The sequence below is a fragment of the Pristiophorus japonicus genome, chromosome 2 (genome assembly GCF_044704955.1).
Source record: "Pristiophorus japonicus isolate sPriJap1 chromosome 2, sPriJap1.hap1, whole genome shotgun sequence".
Lineage (NCBI taxonomy): Eukaryota > Metazoa > Chordata > Chondrichthyes > Pristiophoridae > Pristiophorus > Pristiophorus japonicus.
Window position 1 is genome coordinate 276,655,252 of NC_091978.1, and position 15,260 is coordinate 276,670,511.

The window sequence follows — 15,260 nt, forward strand, 5'->3', positions numbered from 1 at the left end:
AACACGCTCTACCGCATCAGTGGACACCACCCAGCTGAAGATTGCGCAGTAAGAATTCTTCTACGACGTTCGGGGTATGGCAAGGAGAACCAACAGAATCCAGCGAACCCCGAAATCGCGAACCACTGCCAACTGTTAGTAAAGGATCGGTGAGCATAGTCCCTGTTTGCCCTGGAGTTTAACCTAGTCAGTTTTAGGCGGTGGGAGGTGTAACCCCTTTGAATGTGTGATGTACTGTTCTTTACTTGAGTGATTATAAGTTTGACATTGTATTTTCTTGCCTTTAATAAAATCGAAGTTCTTTTGCACCAAACTAGTTGTCTCTTGCACTTTATCACATCCCCCAAATAAATCCAGAGTCTAGAACCCAGGGAGTGGGAGCGATTTGAACCGCTCAGAAGGTCAGAGGTGAACTTGACTCCACACACTACCCCCTACAGTGTGAATGAGGTGTGTGGGGGCCAAGGCAGACAGGAAACTGTCTAGTGCCCCACAATGTGAGGACCAGAGATTTTAACTCGCAAGCCTTACTTAAATATTCCAACTTGGATCCTGCCCGAACCTGGTGGAAATCATTACATGGTCGGCAGGCCAGAGTGCAATTTTGGAATGCCGGGGATTGAGTGAACAGTCCCCGCCATAATGTAAGTGTTGGGAGGTGGGGCGGGGAATCTGTGGAAATCATGGACTGGTCAGGTGGGCAGAACAGTGTCAAATGGAATTCAATCCCGAGAAGTGTGAGGTAATGCATTTGGGGAGCGCCAACAAGGCAAGGGAATACACAATAAATGATAGGACACTGAAGTGTAGAGGAACAAAGGGACCTTGGAGTGCATGTCCACAGATCCCTGAAGGTAGCAGACCAGGTACATAAGGTGGTTAAGAAGGCATACGGGATACTTTCCTTTATTAGCTGAGGCATAGAATATAAGAGCAGAGAGGTTATGCTTGAAATGTATAAAACACTGGTTAGACCACAGCTAGAGTATTGCATGCAGTTCTGGTCACCATATTCCAGGAAAGATGTGATTGCACTGGAGAGAGTACAGAGGAGATTTAAGAGGATGTTGCCGGGAGTAGAACATTTTAGCTATGAGGAAAGATTGGATAGGCTAGGGTTGTTTTCTTTGGAACTGAGGAGGCTAAGGGGAAACCTAAGTGTATTAGATTATGAGGGGCCTAAATAGAGTGGCTAGGAAGGACCTATTTCCTTTGGAGAGGGGTCAATAACCAGGGAGCATAGATTTAAAGTAATTGGTAAGAGGTTTAGAGGGGATTTGGGGAGAATTGTTTTCACCCATACGGTGGTGGGGGACTGGAACTCACTGCTTGAAAAGGTAATGCAGAAACCCTCATAGCATTTAAAAAGTACTTGAATATGCACTTGAAGTGCCGTAACAAACAAGGCTACGGACCAAGAGTTGAAAAGTAGGATTAGGCTGGATAGCTCTTTGTCAGCCGGCATGGACATGATGGGCCGAATGGCCTCCTTCTGTGCTGTAAACTTCTATGATTCTATGGTTGGGGAAAAGGGAGAGAAACCCATGACAAGGAAGACTCAAGGCTCCCTTCTGGGTCCCAGAGAAGCGCTCATGTTCCTCCTAGCCCACAGGAAACATGAAAGAAATGTAAAATATTGATATTCCTGTTTTTTTCTGGTCCAGATCCTGCTTGTTGCCAGCTTTCACTGGCAGCTCCTGCACTGCCGTAATGGAGAATAAAAATTGTGATCCGGAGTAAATATCATAATTGTGTAATATGATCCTGATATTTAAATATTAATGAGATCCACACTTGCTTGTGGCAGACGCTCCCACAATGCCGAAAACCCAGCAGTTAAAATGGCAGCAGTTGCAAGCGTATCAGGAATGTGGAGGACAGTGCATGGATGCAATTTTAACCTGAATCTGAATAGAATGTCTTCAAGATGGCTCAAGCTCTATTTCAATGCATCCATTATATTAGCATCTATATAACTGGAAGCTAGTCTGGTTAGGGAGGGGCTGTAGCTTGATAAATGTTCGGAATAATTTTAGCCTAACCCACGTGGAAGGAATGGGGTGGATTCAGGTCGGACGCCCAATTTGCACACAACCACACAACCCAATTTTACTCTCCATTAAAGTCAGTGTAAAATCAGGCTGTCCAATCCGAGCCTGCCCTATTCCCATCAGGTGGGTTCGGTTAAAATGGGGGCTCTTGTTAATGGAAGACTCCGCCATTAAGATTCGATCAATAAAGCAGATTATTTTCAAATCCAACCTATTGACTGGATATTTTAATATTTTTAGTAGTTTAATATATTGGGAAATTCACAAACATTTTCCTCTTGAATACATATATCATAATCCTCTATTAACAATTCAGTGATAGAACATAAATAAAAAAGCAATAAAATAGTAGTGTGAAATCTTTGTAAAGTTTATTTTTGCTAATAGCATTTTTGAATTTTAGAGTCTATTATTAATATTCAAGGAATGCTTGAGGAATTTCTTCTTCTGTTACTAAAGTAGTTGTGAATGGCGGTCGGATTTTCATGCTTATCTTCTTCAAAGAATACCATGACCCTTTCCAGTCCATCCATACAATCCCATCATCTGTGCCATGTTTTGCCATTTCACTTGTATATTCTCCACCCCAATAATATCTACCATTTGGATTTGAAGAATGACAGCTGTTGTACCACCAACCACCGCCATCTTCTCTGGCACAGTGTTTGGCTGGGTCTCCAGGTTCCCTGTCAATGTTAAAACAGTTTAAGTTACCCACCTTATGTTGAAATACATTTCAATGTTACAATTTACCATCAAGTTACATATAACAAAAAAAAAAGACTGGAGTATGAGGAATAATATATTAATGTTCCTTTTGGAAAATATATTATTTTTGGAGACAGCTTGAAATTTAGCTCTTTGGATATAAAATATTGGTGATTTGGTTCTCTCTGAAACATAATGGCCTTGAAATTGTACTGTATAATGTTAGATACAGTTGCTAACTGGTTTGTAGAAAATGCCTTTTTTTAACAGAGATCCTAACTTATTTATTTTAAATGGGTTAGCCTCTATTTTAAATTTAATCTGAACATGTTAAACACACATTTGTTTATATTGCATGGCATCATTTCAAAGTCAAAGGGCTAGAAATTTGTCGACTTTGTGGCCATTCTTTGGGTGATATTTCACCATATTTAGCGAAAAACCGGTCAGTGGGAATTTCAATGACGTTTTGCGGCGGCAGTTTTCAAGTATCACTGGGGAGAGGAGCGCCGCCGTGCAAAACCCGAAATAGCGCTTTCGTCCTAAATTTGGCTCTCTGCGCACATGTATTTTGCACGAAAAATATCGACATGTAAAAAGCTGTGTTGCAGCCCTTGGAGCAGCAGTAAGTATGAAGACCTGCAAAAAAAGTAAGTTAAAGTTTTTATTTTTTAATTCTTTTTCAGCAATTCGATAGATAAGTGTCTTGTGAATGTTTTGTGAATTTAATTTTTTCCAATTTTTTCGGGATGTTTTTTACCCCTCCCAAGGCTTCGCTCGCAGCGCAATTGATCTTGGACTACAGTTGCTGAAATTTGCGGTTTGCGCCACGAATCCTCGTGCAACGCTGATTTTTACCTCTGCGCAAATTAAAGCTTGAATTTACGGCCTACTAGTGGTAGCAAAGCGAAAGTGGTATTTTTGCTAAAAAAAACAAATTTCTAGCCCACAATGTTCCTAATTTATCCAAAAATCCATGTGCAGTACCTTAAATGAAAAATGAAAGCTGGGTAAATGTTATAAATGTAATGATTGATAAATATGTAAAAATAATGACCTTGAAGTGTATGTGGTTTTGTAATAAGCCATTTTAAGTGTCGAAGAAATTAAGCAAGACACATTTAGGGTGGATCATATTATAACTGTAGTGTTGTGCAAAGCGATTTGATTTTCCATTGGCGCTGCAGTTATAGTGTAAATGCAGCTTGGATTGGAGTCAAGGTCAACCTGAAACCAGACCAAAGAGAACTGAGGCTTCCTGGAGGAGAGGACCTCACTCCTCTTCACTGCATGATATTCTGCAAGTTTAACATCAATTTGAAACCAAAATACCTACACATCAACACATTAAACTTGCAGAATATAAATTGAGTTCCACATTCACAACAAGTCATGTACCAAATCAACCCACGGCACTTTACATGAGAAGCGATGGACACTGAATGGGAAGTAGGGAAGAAAAATTAGGGAAAGGAACAGTCGAAGGGTGGGTTTTGAGGAGTGTTTTTTAAGATGGGGAGATTGGTAGTGAGACAAAGCGGTTTTAGAAGAGAATTCTAGAGTACAAGCATGAGGTGGCTGATTTCTATACCACCGATGGTAAAATTAATTAATGGAAATTTTTTGCGGGGGAAGTGCACAGCTAAATTTCTGATATGTGCTGCTGGCATGCAAATTTCTGCATTTAAATGCTTAAGATAAAAATATCATCCCGGAAAAACTGATTAAAAACATTAATAACAATGAAATAGGAACAAGTTATTCTCCCAGACTTACCATCTATCATTGTCTCTGTCATACGTGCTGAACATCATATTCTGATGGATTGTCATTGTTCGGTTTAACCCAAGGAGCATTTTAGCCCCTTCCATAAGTGTATTGCCAGCTATTCCTGAGTAGCCGTCAACTGACAGTCGATATTTGTTGATTTCAGATTGCACTAAAAATTTGGTATAATAAGCTGTCAATTTATCATCCTTCCAGTCCTGCATCTCAAAAAGGAGCTCTGTAGGTTTCTGTTTTGTCAATTGGCTGATTTGATCATTTCCAAGCCAATATTCACCTGGAGAAAATGTTATAAAAAGAGCAACTGTGATCGACAGAATATTAGCAAAATAAAGTGCACTATGCTCTACCAAAGAGGTTTCAGTGCAAACCAGGAAGGTCCAACTTTTGATCACTGATTTTGGCTGAGTTAACAGTTCTCAGTTGGGCTCAGCACCCCTGGATTAGGGAGGGGAATATCATCCAGGGCTCGTGCTCCTGATCACAGATGAGTGGCCCATCCTGGGAAGTGTATATGTGGGGACGTCAGGTGAGAATAGGATTAAGCTGAGCTTAGATGCCTCTTCCTGCAGCTGCATATCCTAGCAGTGCTCACACGTCAAGTATAGCTACTTGGGTGAATTAGCAAAGGGTAATGAGTTTCATGGATCCATGACCCCAAAAGACATCAATACTTTCGGTGGGGGTGTGGGGGGAATGGATCTCAGTTAAAAATATTCCCACTTTTCCAAAGTGAGACAACATTTTGCTCTGCTGATATATTAGCTTTATCCAGTTTTCAGCTGAAGGTAGCTGATCTTGACAGGTGTAACAGTGGGGGTGTAACTGGCCCTAAAACACCTGGATTTGGGAAGAAAAATTGGGCATGGCTATTGGAGGGTGTAAATGGGTGGGCATCAGGTGAGGACAGGATTGGACCGATTGTAATGCTTCCTTCAGTTGAATAAATGGTCAAGATTCATATTGAATAAAGACAACTTGGGTGAGTGCCAGAGTACCAGGGTACAAATGATGCTTATAGAACCATACTATAGCAAGTAGTCAATACCTTCAGAAAAGAAGGCAAGAAAACCGACAACAGTTAAAACAAATACATGTAATAAAATGGTTTAGAAAAATATATTATCATTTCTATTTCATTAATTATATTTTTGACATGTTGGACAGTTGATATCATGGTTTGAAGGATTGAAGTCAAAAGGTCCTAAAATTAAAATGAAGATGCCATTTGAAAGCCTACTATTTAATCATGAGTATCTCCAGGAAGAAATAATATTTTAAAATATAAATTGTGTGAGAAGATATAAAAAGAAAAAAATCCAAATGCTGGAAACCTTGAAACAATTGAAAATGCTGGAATGCATAACAGGTCCATCAGCATTTGAAAAGACAGGTAAATCAGAGTACATTGACTGTTTCTTTTCTATCTGTGAGTAGATATTGAAATAAATATGGCTTACAATACAGGGTGAACATAAAAACATGTTCAAGTAATCCCCTTACTGATAATACCTCCAGAATCTAAGAGCTGGTGACACCACTCTATCAGACCCTGACATGACACTATATTCTGTACATGAAAAGAGTCATTTTACTCCAGTGTGATTTTTTTTTGTTTAAAAAAAAATCTACACAGCAAAGCAATGAGTTCAACCATTAGCTGCTAGCAGCAGCTGTATTTAAGGTTCAGTTCAAAAAGAAAATGCAGAAAATTCACGATAAGTCAATCAGTATCTGAAAGAGAATGATAAATTAACACTTTGGGTGCATTCCTTAATCAGAACTCAGTGATTATCAGTTTTGATAAAACCCTAGCTGAAATATTAACCTGTCTTGCTCTTTCAGATGCTGTGAAATTCTAGCAGTTTCAGTTTTTATTTCAGGTTTTCAGCATTCAGAATTTCAAATCCCTTCCCTTCTCTGCTGAAAGTCTTGCTAGATTTTACAAGCTGTATGATACAGTTGAGTAATGAGATTTACTGAAGTTCTGAGGAAGGGTGATTTCAAATGTCTTTTAACATGCCCCAATAACTGTGACAAACCAATGTTTGAAAAGAAAACTGGGCCCTGGAGTTTTTCGGGGAAGCAATCCTGCAACTTAACTGCAGTATTGAACTCACAGGCGCCCTCCAGCACTGACCCGGTTAGGATATGCAGGGTCAGGGGAAGGCACCCAATTAGCATGGGGTCAGTGGGTGCTCGTACTGCTAGGTACTCACTAGCCTTCTCAATTCAGAAACTCCTATTGACAACTGGGGGACAGAGGAGCATTGTGGTAATCCTTCCAACCCCAGGAAAGGACACCGCTCATTAAAGATAATATACAGAATTTTTTTTTTACTGATTCTTCGGGGGTCCAGGCCACTTGGAACCCCCATTAGGGCCAACTTGCACCCTTCTGAAGGTTGGTACACCTCATCTCACTAGGTGTACCAGCCGCCACCATACATCCAAGTCCCACTGATGCCAAGGAAGCAAGAACTCCCAGAATAAGGAATCCCTGCTCCCAGCCCCATTCCCTCAGATGCAGGAGGCCATGTTTTGGGGGGATGGAGGTTCCACTCCAGACAAGGCCTCTTGGAAACTATCGGTGCAAGCTCCCCGTGTATCCTCATGCCAGCCTATTTTCTGGTCCTTCAGCCACACTCCCATTAAAGTCATAAGAGGAGTGCACCAGATGGCCTGCTCGTTTTCGGAGCCCTGATGTTTGCTGTCAATAATAATGGATAATCACAGTTAAAATCCATTACATTTTGTATTTTTCCAATTTCCCTTGTCTTTCCAGGCTACGGAGCATCTATGGACAAAAGAATGGACAAGTAGGCAACTTACTGCCAGACCTTCATAGGAGCATTCACTTGAATTGTTGATATGCTCTCCTCGTGAGCAAGGTTCCTGGCTGAGCGCACAATTTCCATAAAATTACTCCTATAAATGCAAGTAAACCTGAATTGCTTGGGTTTTCATGAGGCTGGCTGCCAGAACTCAATGACCATATGTGGTCCAGGGACCATAGTTTGGACACCCCTGCAACCGAATCATCATTGTAGATGATTTCCCTTTAAATGTTTCACTGTAAGGTAGCTACCGTATTGCAGTGAGCCACGTCATGCTTGTTTGAAAGAGCGGCTAAGTTTTCTAAACCGCCTTTACAATCTCACCTGGAGTATCACAAAAACCTTTTCCCACATCAAAAGCTATGTTACCGAATCCTTTTTTGTAGGCATCCCAGGATCTGCCAAAGTCAACACTACCATCTTGTCTATTTTGAATCTGTGCCCATCCTGGAAAACATTTGTATTGTTACAAATACAAAAGGAGCAGCATTAAATGATATACAGAAATTAAAGTTATTCATTATGAAGCACAAAATGGGTACCTCCTTCTGCAGTTGTCATGTCGCAGTAAATTTTATAGGGTGATTTGAAAAAATCTGGTTGGATTAAATAGAGTTGAGATGTTCTACCACCTTTTTCAAAAATGTCGTTACATTCTGCAAAATAAAGATGCAACCAATTTTGTCTTTTAATAGGAAAAACTGAACATTATATAATGAAAAGGTTGAACATTTGGAATAATTTTTTAAATGTACGAACCTTTGCCTGATACTACTGGTATATTGCAGGAAACTGTGCATGGGCTTTTACAGTACTCTTTCTGTGTCATTACTGCTCGTTCAAGCTTTTGCAGCTTCTCTTTGAGATGGTCTACAAGAGAACGCATCATGCGGATAGTCGAGGGAAGAGTTGTCTCTACCTTTTCTTTTATCAATGCAAAACGTTCCTCCAATTCTGTATTGTATGAACTCACTATTTGATTGTTACCTGCAAAGATGTATATGTGTATTACTGCAGATTGTATAAACAAGACAATGGATGAGTTGCATACTAAAAACCAAGACATTTGTACCTGTGTATTGCGATTGTCTCTGTTGCATCTCATAATCTACCCTTTCCACATAAATGTGCATCGTATTTGTAGATTTTGTAAGATTTGAAACTTTCAATTTTAAGTCTACAATGATTGGTTCCATATTTCTTTCCTCCTTCACAAGACTGGTCCTCAGTTCACAACCATTTGGGCACAGCACTCCCTTCAATGGAAATTGAAAAGTTAAAAGGATATGAACAAGGATTTATGTCAGAATGGTTAGGAAAACTGAATTAATTATTATAATCTTAGGTAAAAACCTGTTTAGCTTTCATTCAGAATGAAATTACAACTTGTCTTCTGAAGCTCAGTTTATTTCAGTAATAAAAATGACCACATCACTTTTTTACATCTGTCATGCAACCTTCTCTCACCTAGAACCTTGACAACCAGCTCTATCTCTCTACCACCTCTCGCGACCCCTCCACTGCAACAGACTGCTTGCCTCACATCCAGTCTTGGATGAACTGCAATTTCTTCCAGCTATCTAATGTGAAGATCGAACTTACTATCTTTGGCCACAGTCCCAAACTCCATTAATCCGTCCTTTTCCTCAGTTACTCTCTCAAGCTGTACCAGATTGTTAGCTACCTCGGTGTCCTATTCAACCCTGAGATGAGCTTCCAAAGTCATATCCTCTCCATAACAAAGACACCATAACATCACCTGCCTCTGCCTCTATTTCAGCTGCCACTGAAATCTTTGTTTATGCCTTTGCCACTTCCAGACTCAACTATTCCTATGCTCTCCTGGCTAGCTTCTCATCCTACACCCTCCACAAGCTTCAGCTCATCCAAAACTCTGCTGCACATATTCTATCCCACACCAAGTCCCACTTGCCCAGCACTCCTGTACTATGTTGGCTTATGGTCTCCTAAATTTAAAATTCACATTCTCATGTTTAAATCTGAACCCACCCCTTCTTCATTCTATAACTTCCACCAGTGCTACATTCCATCTCTGAACTCTCTGTTTCTCTGACTCCGACCACTTGTACATCACCAATCCCTTTGCCGCACTCTGTTGGCGACCATGCCTTCGATCATCTAGACCCTACATTCCTGAATTCCCTCCCTAAACATTTCTATCTCTCCAACTCCTTCTCCTCTATTATGACCCTCCTTAAAACACACCTCTTTGACCAAGTATTTGATTACCCCTGCTCGTCTCTTCATCCTTGGCTTGGTATCTGTTTTTTTTTGCTTTATGCCTCCGTTAAATGACTCGGGGTATTTTTTTCTACATTAAATGCAAGTTGTTGTAGTAGTAAATTTAAGAAATGTGCTGCAGGACCAATAGATTAGTCTGACAGGGTAACGGCAGATCGGTGTCCTCCTCCTCCTATGATGCCTCACACTCCCTGGATCCAAACATGCTTTATTTTCAATTTCCTCCTCTTCCTCCTCATATGTCAGGAAGAATGGGATCCGAAATGGAACTCCCAAAATAATAAAGGGGGATGGAGGGCACCCACCCCTCATCAGATTTCCCCTAAAATTTGGGGTCTGAGTACTCCCCTCCTCCAGGAACAAAGCTGATTAACGTCAGCAAGATTTCATGTCTTGAAAAATTGACAGCCTGTCACTTTAAGAGAAAGTAGATCTGAAAATACAGCATTCTCTGATCCAGCTCACACTGAAATAGGGGTAAACTGCACCTCTCCTATGATCAGTGGAAATGGAGGAATGGTGGTGATAGGTTTAATGACCTAACCCGATAAGTATATACTTTCAGTAGCAATGCCTGTCTCAGGCACAATAAATCAAACCCAGAATTTGATAGGTATTGCAATCAAGGTGCAAAAATTCCCAGAAATGTTTGAGAAAGAGACTGCAGAAATATAGGCCCAATTTTCCTCTGCAGTGTCCCGAAATTAGATGTAATTGGAGCTCAAAGCAGAGGAAAATTGGCCCTATATTTCTGCATTCTCTTTCTCAAACACTTCTCTTTTCACAAACTCTCATGATTTTCTGTCTCATTCTTTCTCGCCTTACCCTATCTGCAGAAAGATGTTTGCATCCTCCTCGGTCAGGATATCTGTCAGCATCAAGAACTTTTGGTTGATTGGAACTGGGAGTGGTTTGGTACCTAGATCTTCTACTGCTGGTAGCTGGTTGAGTGTTGCTGGTCTGGTAATTGCCCTCGGAGTCAGATCTGTGGCCATGGGGATTAGAAATTCCAGTCTGTGGGATAATAATCAGAACATTGAGTGACACAACAGCACCACTTATATGCCTTTCTCCTTTCTGACTTATTTCTTCCTCATGTTTATTTACTTCTTTAGTTCAAGGAAATTAAATCAAAAAGAAAAGCATTGATTTTCTCATGCTTAACTCTGCCACAGAAAGAGAATTTTCCATTCATCTGTGCTAGACAACATTTGTTTCTCAACCAACATTTCCAATAATCTAGGTTATGATCATTCATGTCTGTGGGACCTTGTGTGCAAATTGGTTAATGTGTTTATCTAAGTAATATCAGTAATTAATTTCCAAAGTAATTCATTGGACGTGAAGCGTTTTGGGACGTCCTGAGGACATGAAAGGTGCTACATAAATGCAAGCTCTTATTTTCGCTTCATCCTCTATGTTAATAAGTTTTTAACATGGTTTAATATGAGCAAAATATTTCAAACTTAATTCACTCCATGGTATGAGAATCAATAGATAATCAAAATGAGTTATACTGTAAATTTGCCAGATTCCCTCTCACACGCCCACCCCACCCTTGATGCATAGCTTTATGGACATGTCTAAGTGCCTTCCAAGACTACCTCTGAAATTCTGCCCTGTATGACACCAAGTAGTCCAGGGGGACCTACACCACCTGGGACAGCAGACATTGGTTCCTTACTGGGTCTTACTAAGACTCAAAAAAGCTTCCTGGCAAGGCACTGTTTACCTTAAAATTAATGGGCAAATTTGCCTTCCTGTAAATTACGAAATACGCATGGTTGTTTTCTTCGGCTCTACAAGGGCCTTAGACTCGCCATTGTAGCAACATGGTGTTGCTCTGAATGTCTAGCTGGCAGTCAGGGCTGTTGTGTATCTGCAAAGCATGCACTCCCATGTTCCGCCACCAGGGAGCGCATCCCCTGAAGTCCCAAGGGATCCCCAGCATCCCTTTGGAGCACTGTATATAAGCCGGCCCCTGAGGCCTGTTCCTCACTCTGGAGTGTCTTAATAAAGACTGAGGTCACTGTTACTTTAACCTCCCTGTGTGCAGTCTCATCTGTGTTAGGAACACAATAGGGGCAAGCGCATTTGTCGTGCATATACAGGCACAGACCCCTCCGCCTGCAAAACGCCTGGCCATCCCCCCCACCCCCGCCGCCACATCACCCTGACTATGTTCATAATCTAAACTGCAATATGGATTTAAGGCTGAAGAAACTTGACATTAAAATGTCAATTTGGTATACTTACACAAGCTCTATTACATTATTATAATTTATTTGTCAATATCAGATCGTGTATAGGGTAATAAAGGCAATTTTGAGAGAATAGTTCTTTCTCAAATGTTTTTAATGGATTATATTATAATCACCATTTTTGTAGGGAACAAATATATTTTAGCCTGCAGTCTGGATAGATTGCATGAATTTGGTTTACTGCAGACATGAGGAAAGGCTCTTAAGTATTTCACCCTTTTGATGACTGATGATGACATTATATCCAACATTTACTTTTAAAATTTATTTTAGCTTTAATGTAGATTATTACAAGCGTAGCGAGTGCTTTAAAACTCATCTCTAGCTCATGTGAATTACTTCTAGCAGCAACAGGTTGACATCTTGAATATCCTGTCAGTGGGGGATAAAATATTAAATACATGGCCACAAGGCCTTAAAATCTGTGATTTTCATTGCTCCACAGAAAGAAAAAAATTAATTAGAATGTATTTCCAACATTCAGGAGCTGTCAACAGCTGTGAGGAAAAACTGTATGATGTGACTACGTAAAATTTACAGCAGAAACCTCGGAGTCAGAAATGGCTCTGGTAACTAATGCTGCTATTATGCTGCAGGTGTGTAAGACCAGCGCTTCCTTCCACAGCTCTGCAAATCAGCGGCACTGAGTTATACTGCCTGCTCCACACTACTTTTGTCATGGTTAATCGGAACCCTGTCCCGGAATATTTAAACATATAGGGCCCAAGTTTCTACATGATAAAAAACGGGCGCCCCTCCGAGCTGGGCGCCCGTTTTTCGCGCCTAAAACGGCGCTGGAAAAAAAACGAGCGATTCTGGAGCGCTTTGCAGCTCCTTGTCTGCTTGGCGCGGCGCCCAGGGGGGCGGAGCCTACACTCGCACCGATTTTGTAAGTGGGAGGGGGCGGGTACTATTTAAATTAGTTTTTTTCCTGCCGGCAACGCTGCACGTGCGCGTTGGAGCGTTCGCGCATGCTCAGTGTGAAAAAAACATTGGCACTCGGCCATTTTTGTAGTTCTTTGTAGCTGTTTAGTTTTTGAACATTTTTTAATAAAAGTACATTGCCATCAGCACAGAGGCGTCTTGTAGCAGTGAGAAGGCTGTAGGAAGCCTCAAAGTTGAGGCAGCCGTTTCCCGACGACCTCCCCCTTTTGCCGTCGGGAAATGGCTCCTCAATTTCTGAGGCTTCCTGCAGCCTTCTCTCTTTCCCGCCAGCCGTCTGGAACGGCTCCATTCCCTTCCCCCTCCCCCCCGCGTTCGGTCGGCTCTCTCCCCACCGTCCGCGTTTGGTCGGCTCCCTCCCTCCCCCCCCCCCCCCCCTGCGTTCGGTCGGCTCCCTCCCCCCCCGCCCGCGTTCGGTCGGTTCCCTTGTTTTGTGAGGCTTGCTGCACCATTCTTCCTGGCTGAAGCACTTTCACACAGGTAGCAAGATGGTTTATTTAATCTTTTCTTTGCTTATAACTGTTTATTCAGGTTGGATTTATTTGTATAATATTTGTATAAGTATAAATAAGGATTGATTGTAGAATTTAATGAGTTCCCTTCCCCCCCCCCCCTCCCCACCTCGTTCTGGACGCCTAATTTGTAACCTGCGCCTGATTTTTTAATGTGTCGAACAGGTTTTTTCAGTTCTACAAAAATCTTCACTTGCTCCATTCTACTTTAGTTTGGAGTACATTTTCACTGTGGAAACTTTCAAATCAGGTGTCAGTGGCCGGACACGCCCCCTTTTGAAGAAAAAATTCTGTTCCAAAATAGAACTGTTCTACCTGACTAGAACTGCAGAAAAAAAAATGTGGAGAATTGCGAATTCTAAGATAGTCCGTTCTCCACCAGTTGCTCCTAAAAATCAGGCGCAAATCATGTGGAAACTTGGGCCCATACAGAGGGATCTTCTAACTAGCATTGGAATGTTGATTGTGATTTTTAATATCTGCAAAGGGTTTGCAGAACAGTCAGCTCTTCACTAGGGCTAAAGAATTAGGCTGGAAATTAAGCTGTATGATGGATGGTTGATGTGCTCACATGCGATTACTTTGGTATTTTAATAGGGGAGTTAATCCATTTATTTAAATGAATGCACCAACTACCAATGTTTAAAAACACAATATAATTGCAGCCCCTGGGAATTTTTCAACTTTTAATTTTTTTTTAAATTGTCATCTCACACTTGTTGGTTATATATTGCAGCAGTGGAAACCCCAAGTGGTTTGAAACTCACACCTGGTGGTGGTTTCACACCCAAAGTCAAAACCCAATTCACACTATTTCAGATGCCATTCTGAATTATTGAACAGCTTAAACCACTTCACAGCAATGTATAATTGCATATTGACTGGTCCATATAATGCAAAAAAATGATCTCACACAGTGGCAACCTATCACTGTTCTTTTCTTAAAAGTTCTGTGGATTTCAACCTGCTAAGCTATAGGATATTGGCATTGTCCTCATTTCTAAGTGCCAGGAAAAAAAAATGTTTGGATTTTGCAAAAGAGCACTAAAGTACAAATATGTGTGTTGTGCAATGAAGTCACTACAGACACTACAGCACAACATAAGTCAAATTTCTTACCTCAGTGTCTGATGTTTCATAGTCATCGTCATCTAAAATGACAGTCATCGCTTGAACTACTGAGATACAGAAGAGAAGCACTAAAATCAGCTTCATGGTGCTTAAGTAGTGAGCTTTCTTTGCTGATTTCTCACTATACATCTTCTCCTTTCTCTCAAAGTCTTTTTTATATGTTTCAACCACCGGACTTAGGGAATGGAGGATAGAGATTGGAGCAATTGGTTGCCACATCATCAATCTTTATCAGTGAGTTAATATTTAAACATTAGCATTTGTTTACTATAATCAGATTGTTGAACAGAGCACTTGTTTCATCCTTCACTATTGTAACATGACCGATCTGTCATAAACAAAATGTAACTTGATAAATATTTAGGGTCCTGAAGATTACTTTTGTTTCAGTAACATGAAATATATAAAATTCCCCATGTATAATATCACATCTACTGGCATAGCCTAAATATACTTAGGTTCCAGGTAACAAAACAATAAATTAACAGCATTTCAGGGTGATTAAGATTAAAATTATATCCCATTTCTCAATATTTCCATTAGCCTTTATTGGTAAAGTCAACATTTTCTTTACTAAAGCATTTTAAAAATCTTTTCTATCCTCAGTCTCCTTTGAGTACAATATATAAAGGCCCGGATTTTGCGGTTCATTACACTTACAGCTGCCCACAGACTTCCTACGGGATTTTGCATTGGAACTTGTTATGATTAGAAAGCCATTTCAGTGCAGAGCTCTCTACAGGGGATTTGGGGCCTTTGTGAACAGGGCAA

At 40.7% G+C, this 15,260-nt stretch overlaps 1 protein-coding gene across 1 annotated transcript; it reads right to left on the minus strand.

The window, feature by feature from the left end:
* Positions 1-2,463: 2,463 nt before the first annotated feature.
* fgb (fibrinogen beta chain) lies at positions 2,464-14,618 on the minus strand. The gene is made up of 8 exons (XM_070862268.1): positions 14,478-14,618; positions 10,469-10,657; positions 8,454-8,637; positions 8,141-8,368; positions 7,924-8,037; positions 7,706-7,828; positions 4,536-4,821; positions 2,464-2,737 (listed from the first exon to the last, which is right to left on the minus strand). The coding sequence occupies exons 1-8, from the start codon at positions 14,616-14,618 to the stop codon at positions 2,464-2,466; spliced, it is 1,539 nt and encodes a 512-aa protein (XP_070718369.1).
* Between the last annotated feature and the right edge of the window lie 642 nt (positions 14,619-15,260).

Excerpts from the sequence above, each read along its gene's own strand:
- fgb (XM_070862268.1), bottom strand. The coding sequence starts at position 14,618 with ATGTATAGTGAGAAATCAGCAAAGAAAGCTCACTACTTAAGCACCATG. Across the intron at positions 10,658-14,477 it reads ATGAAACATCAGACACTGAG|ACTGGAATTTCTAATCCCCA; the intron begins GTAAGAAATTTG and ends ATTATCCCACAG. Across the intron at positions 8,369-8,453 it reads GAGACAATCGCAATACACAG|GTAACAATCAAATAGTGAGT; the intron begins GTACAAATGTCT and ends ACATCTTTGCAG.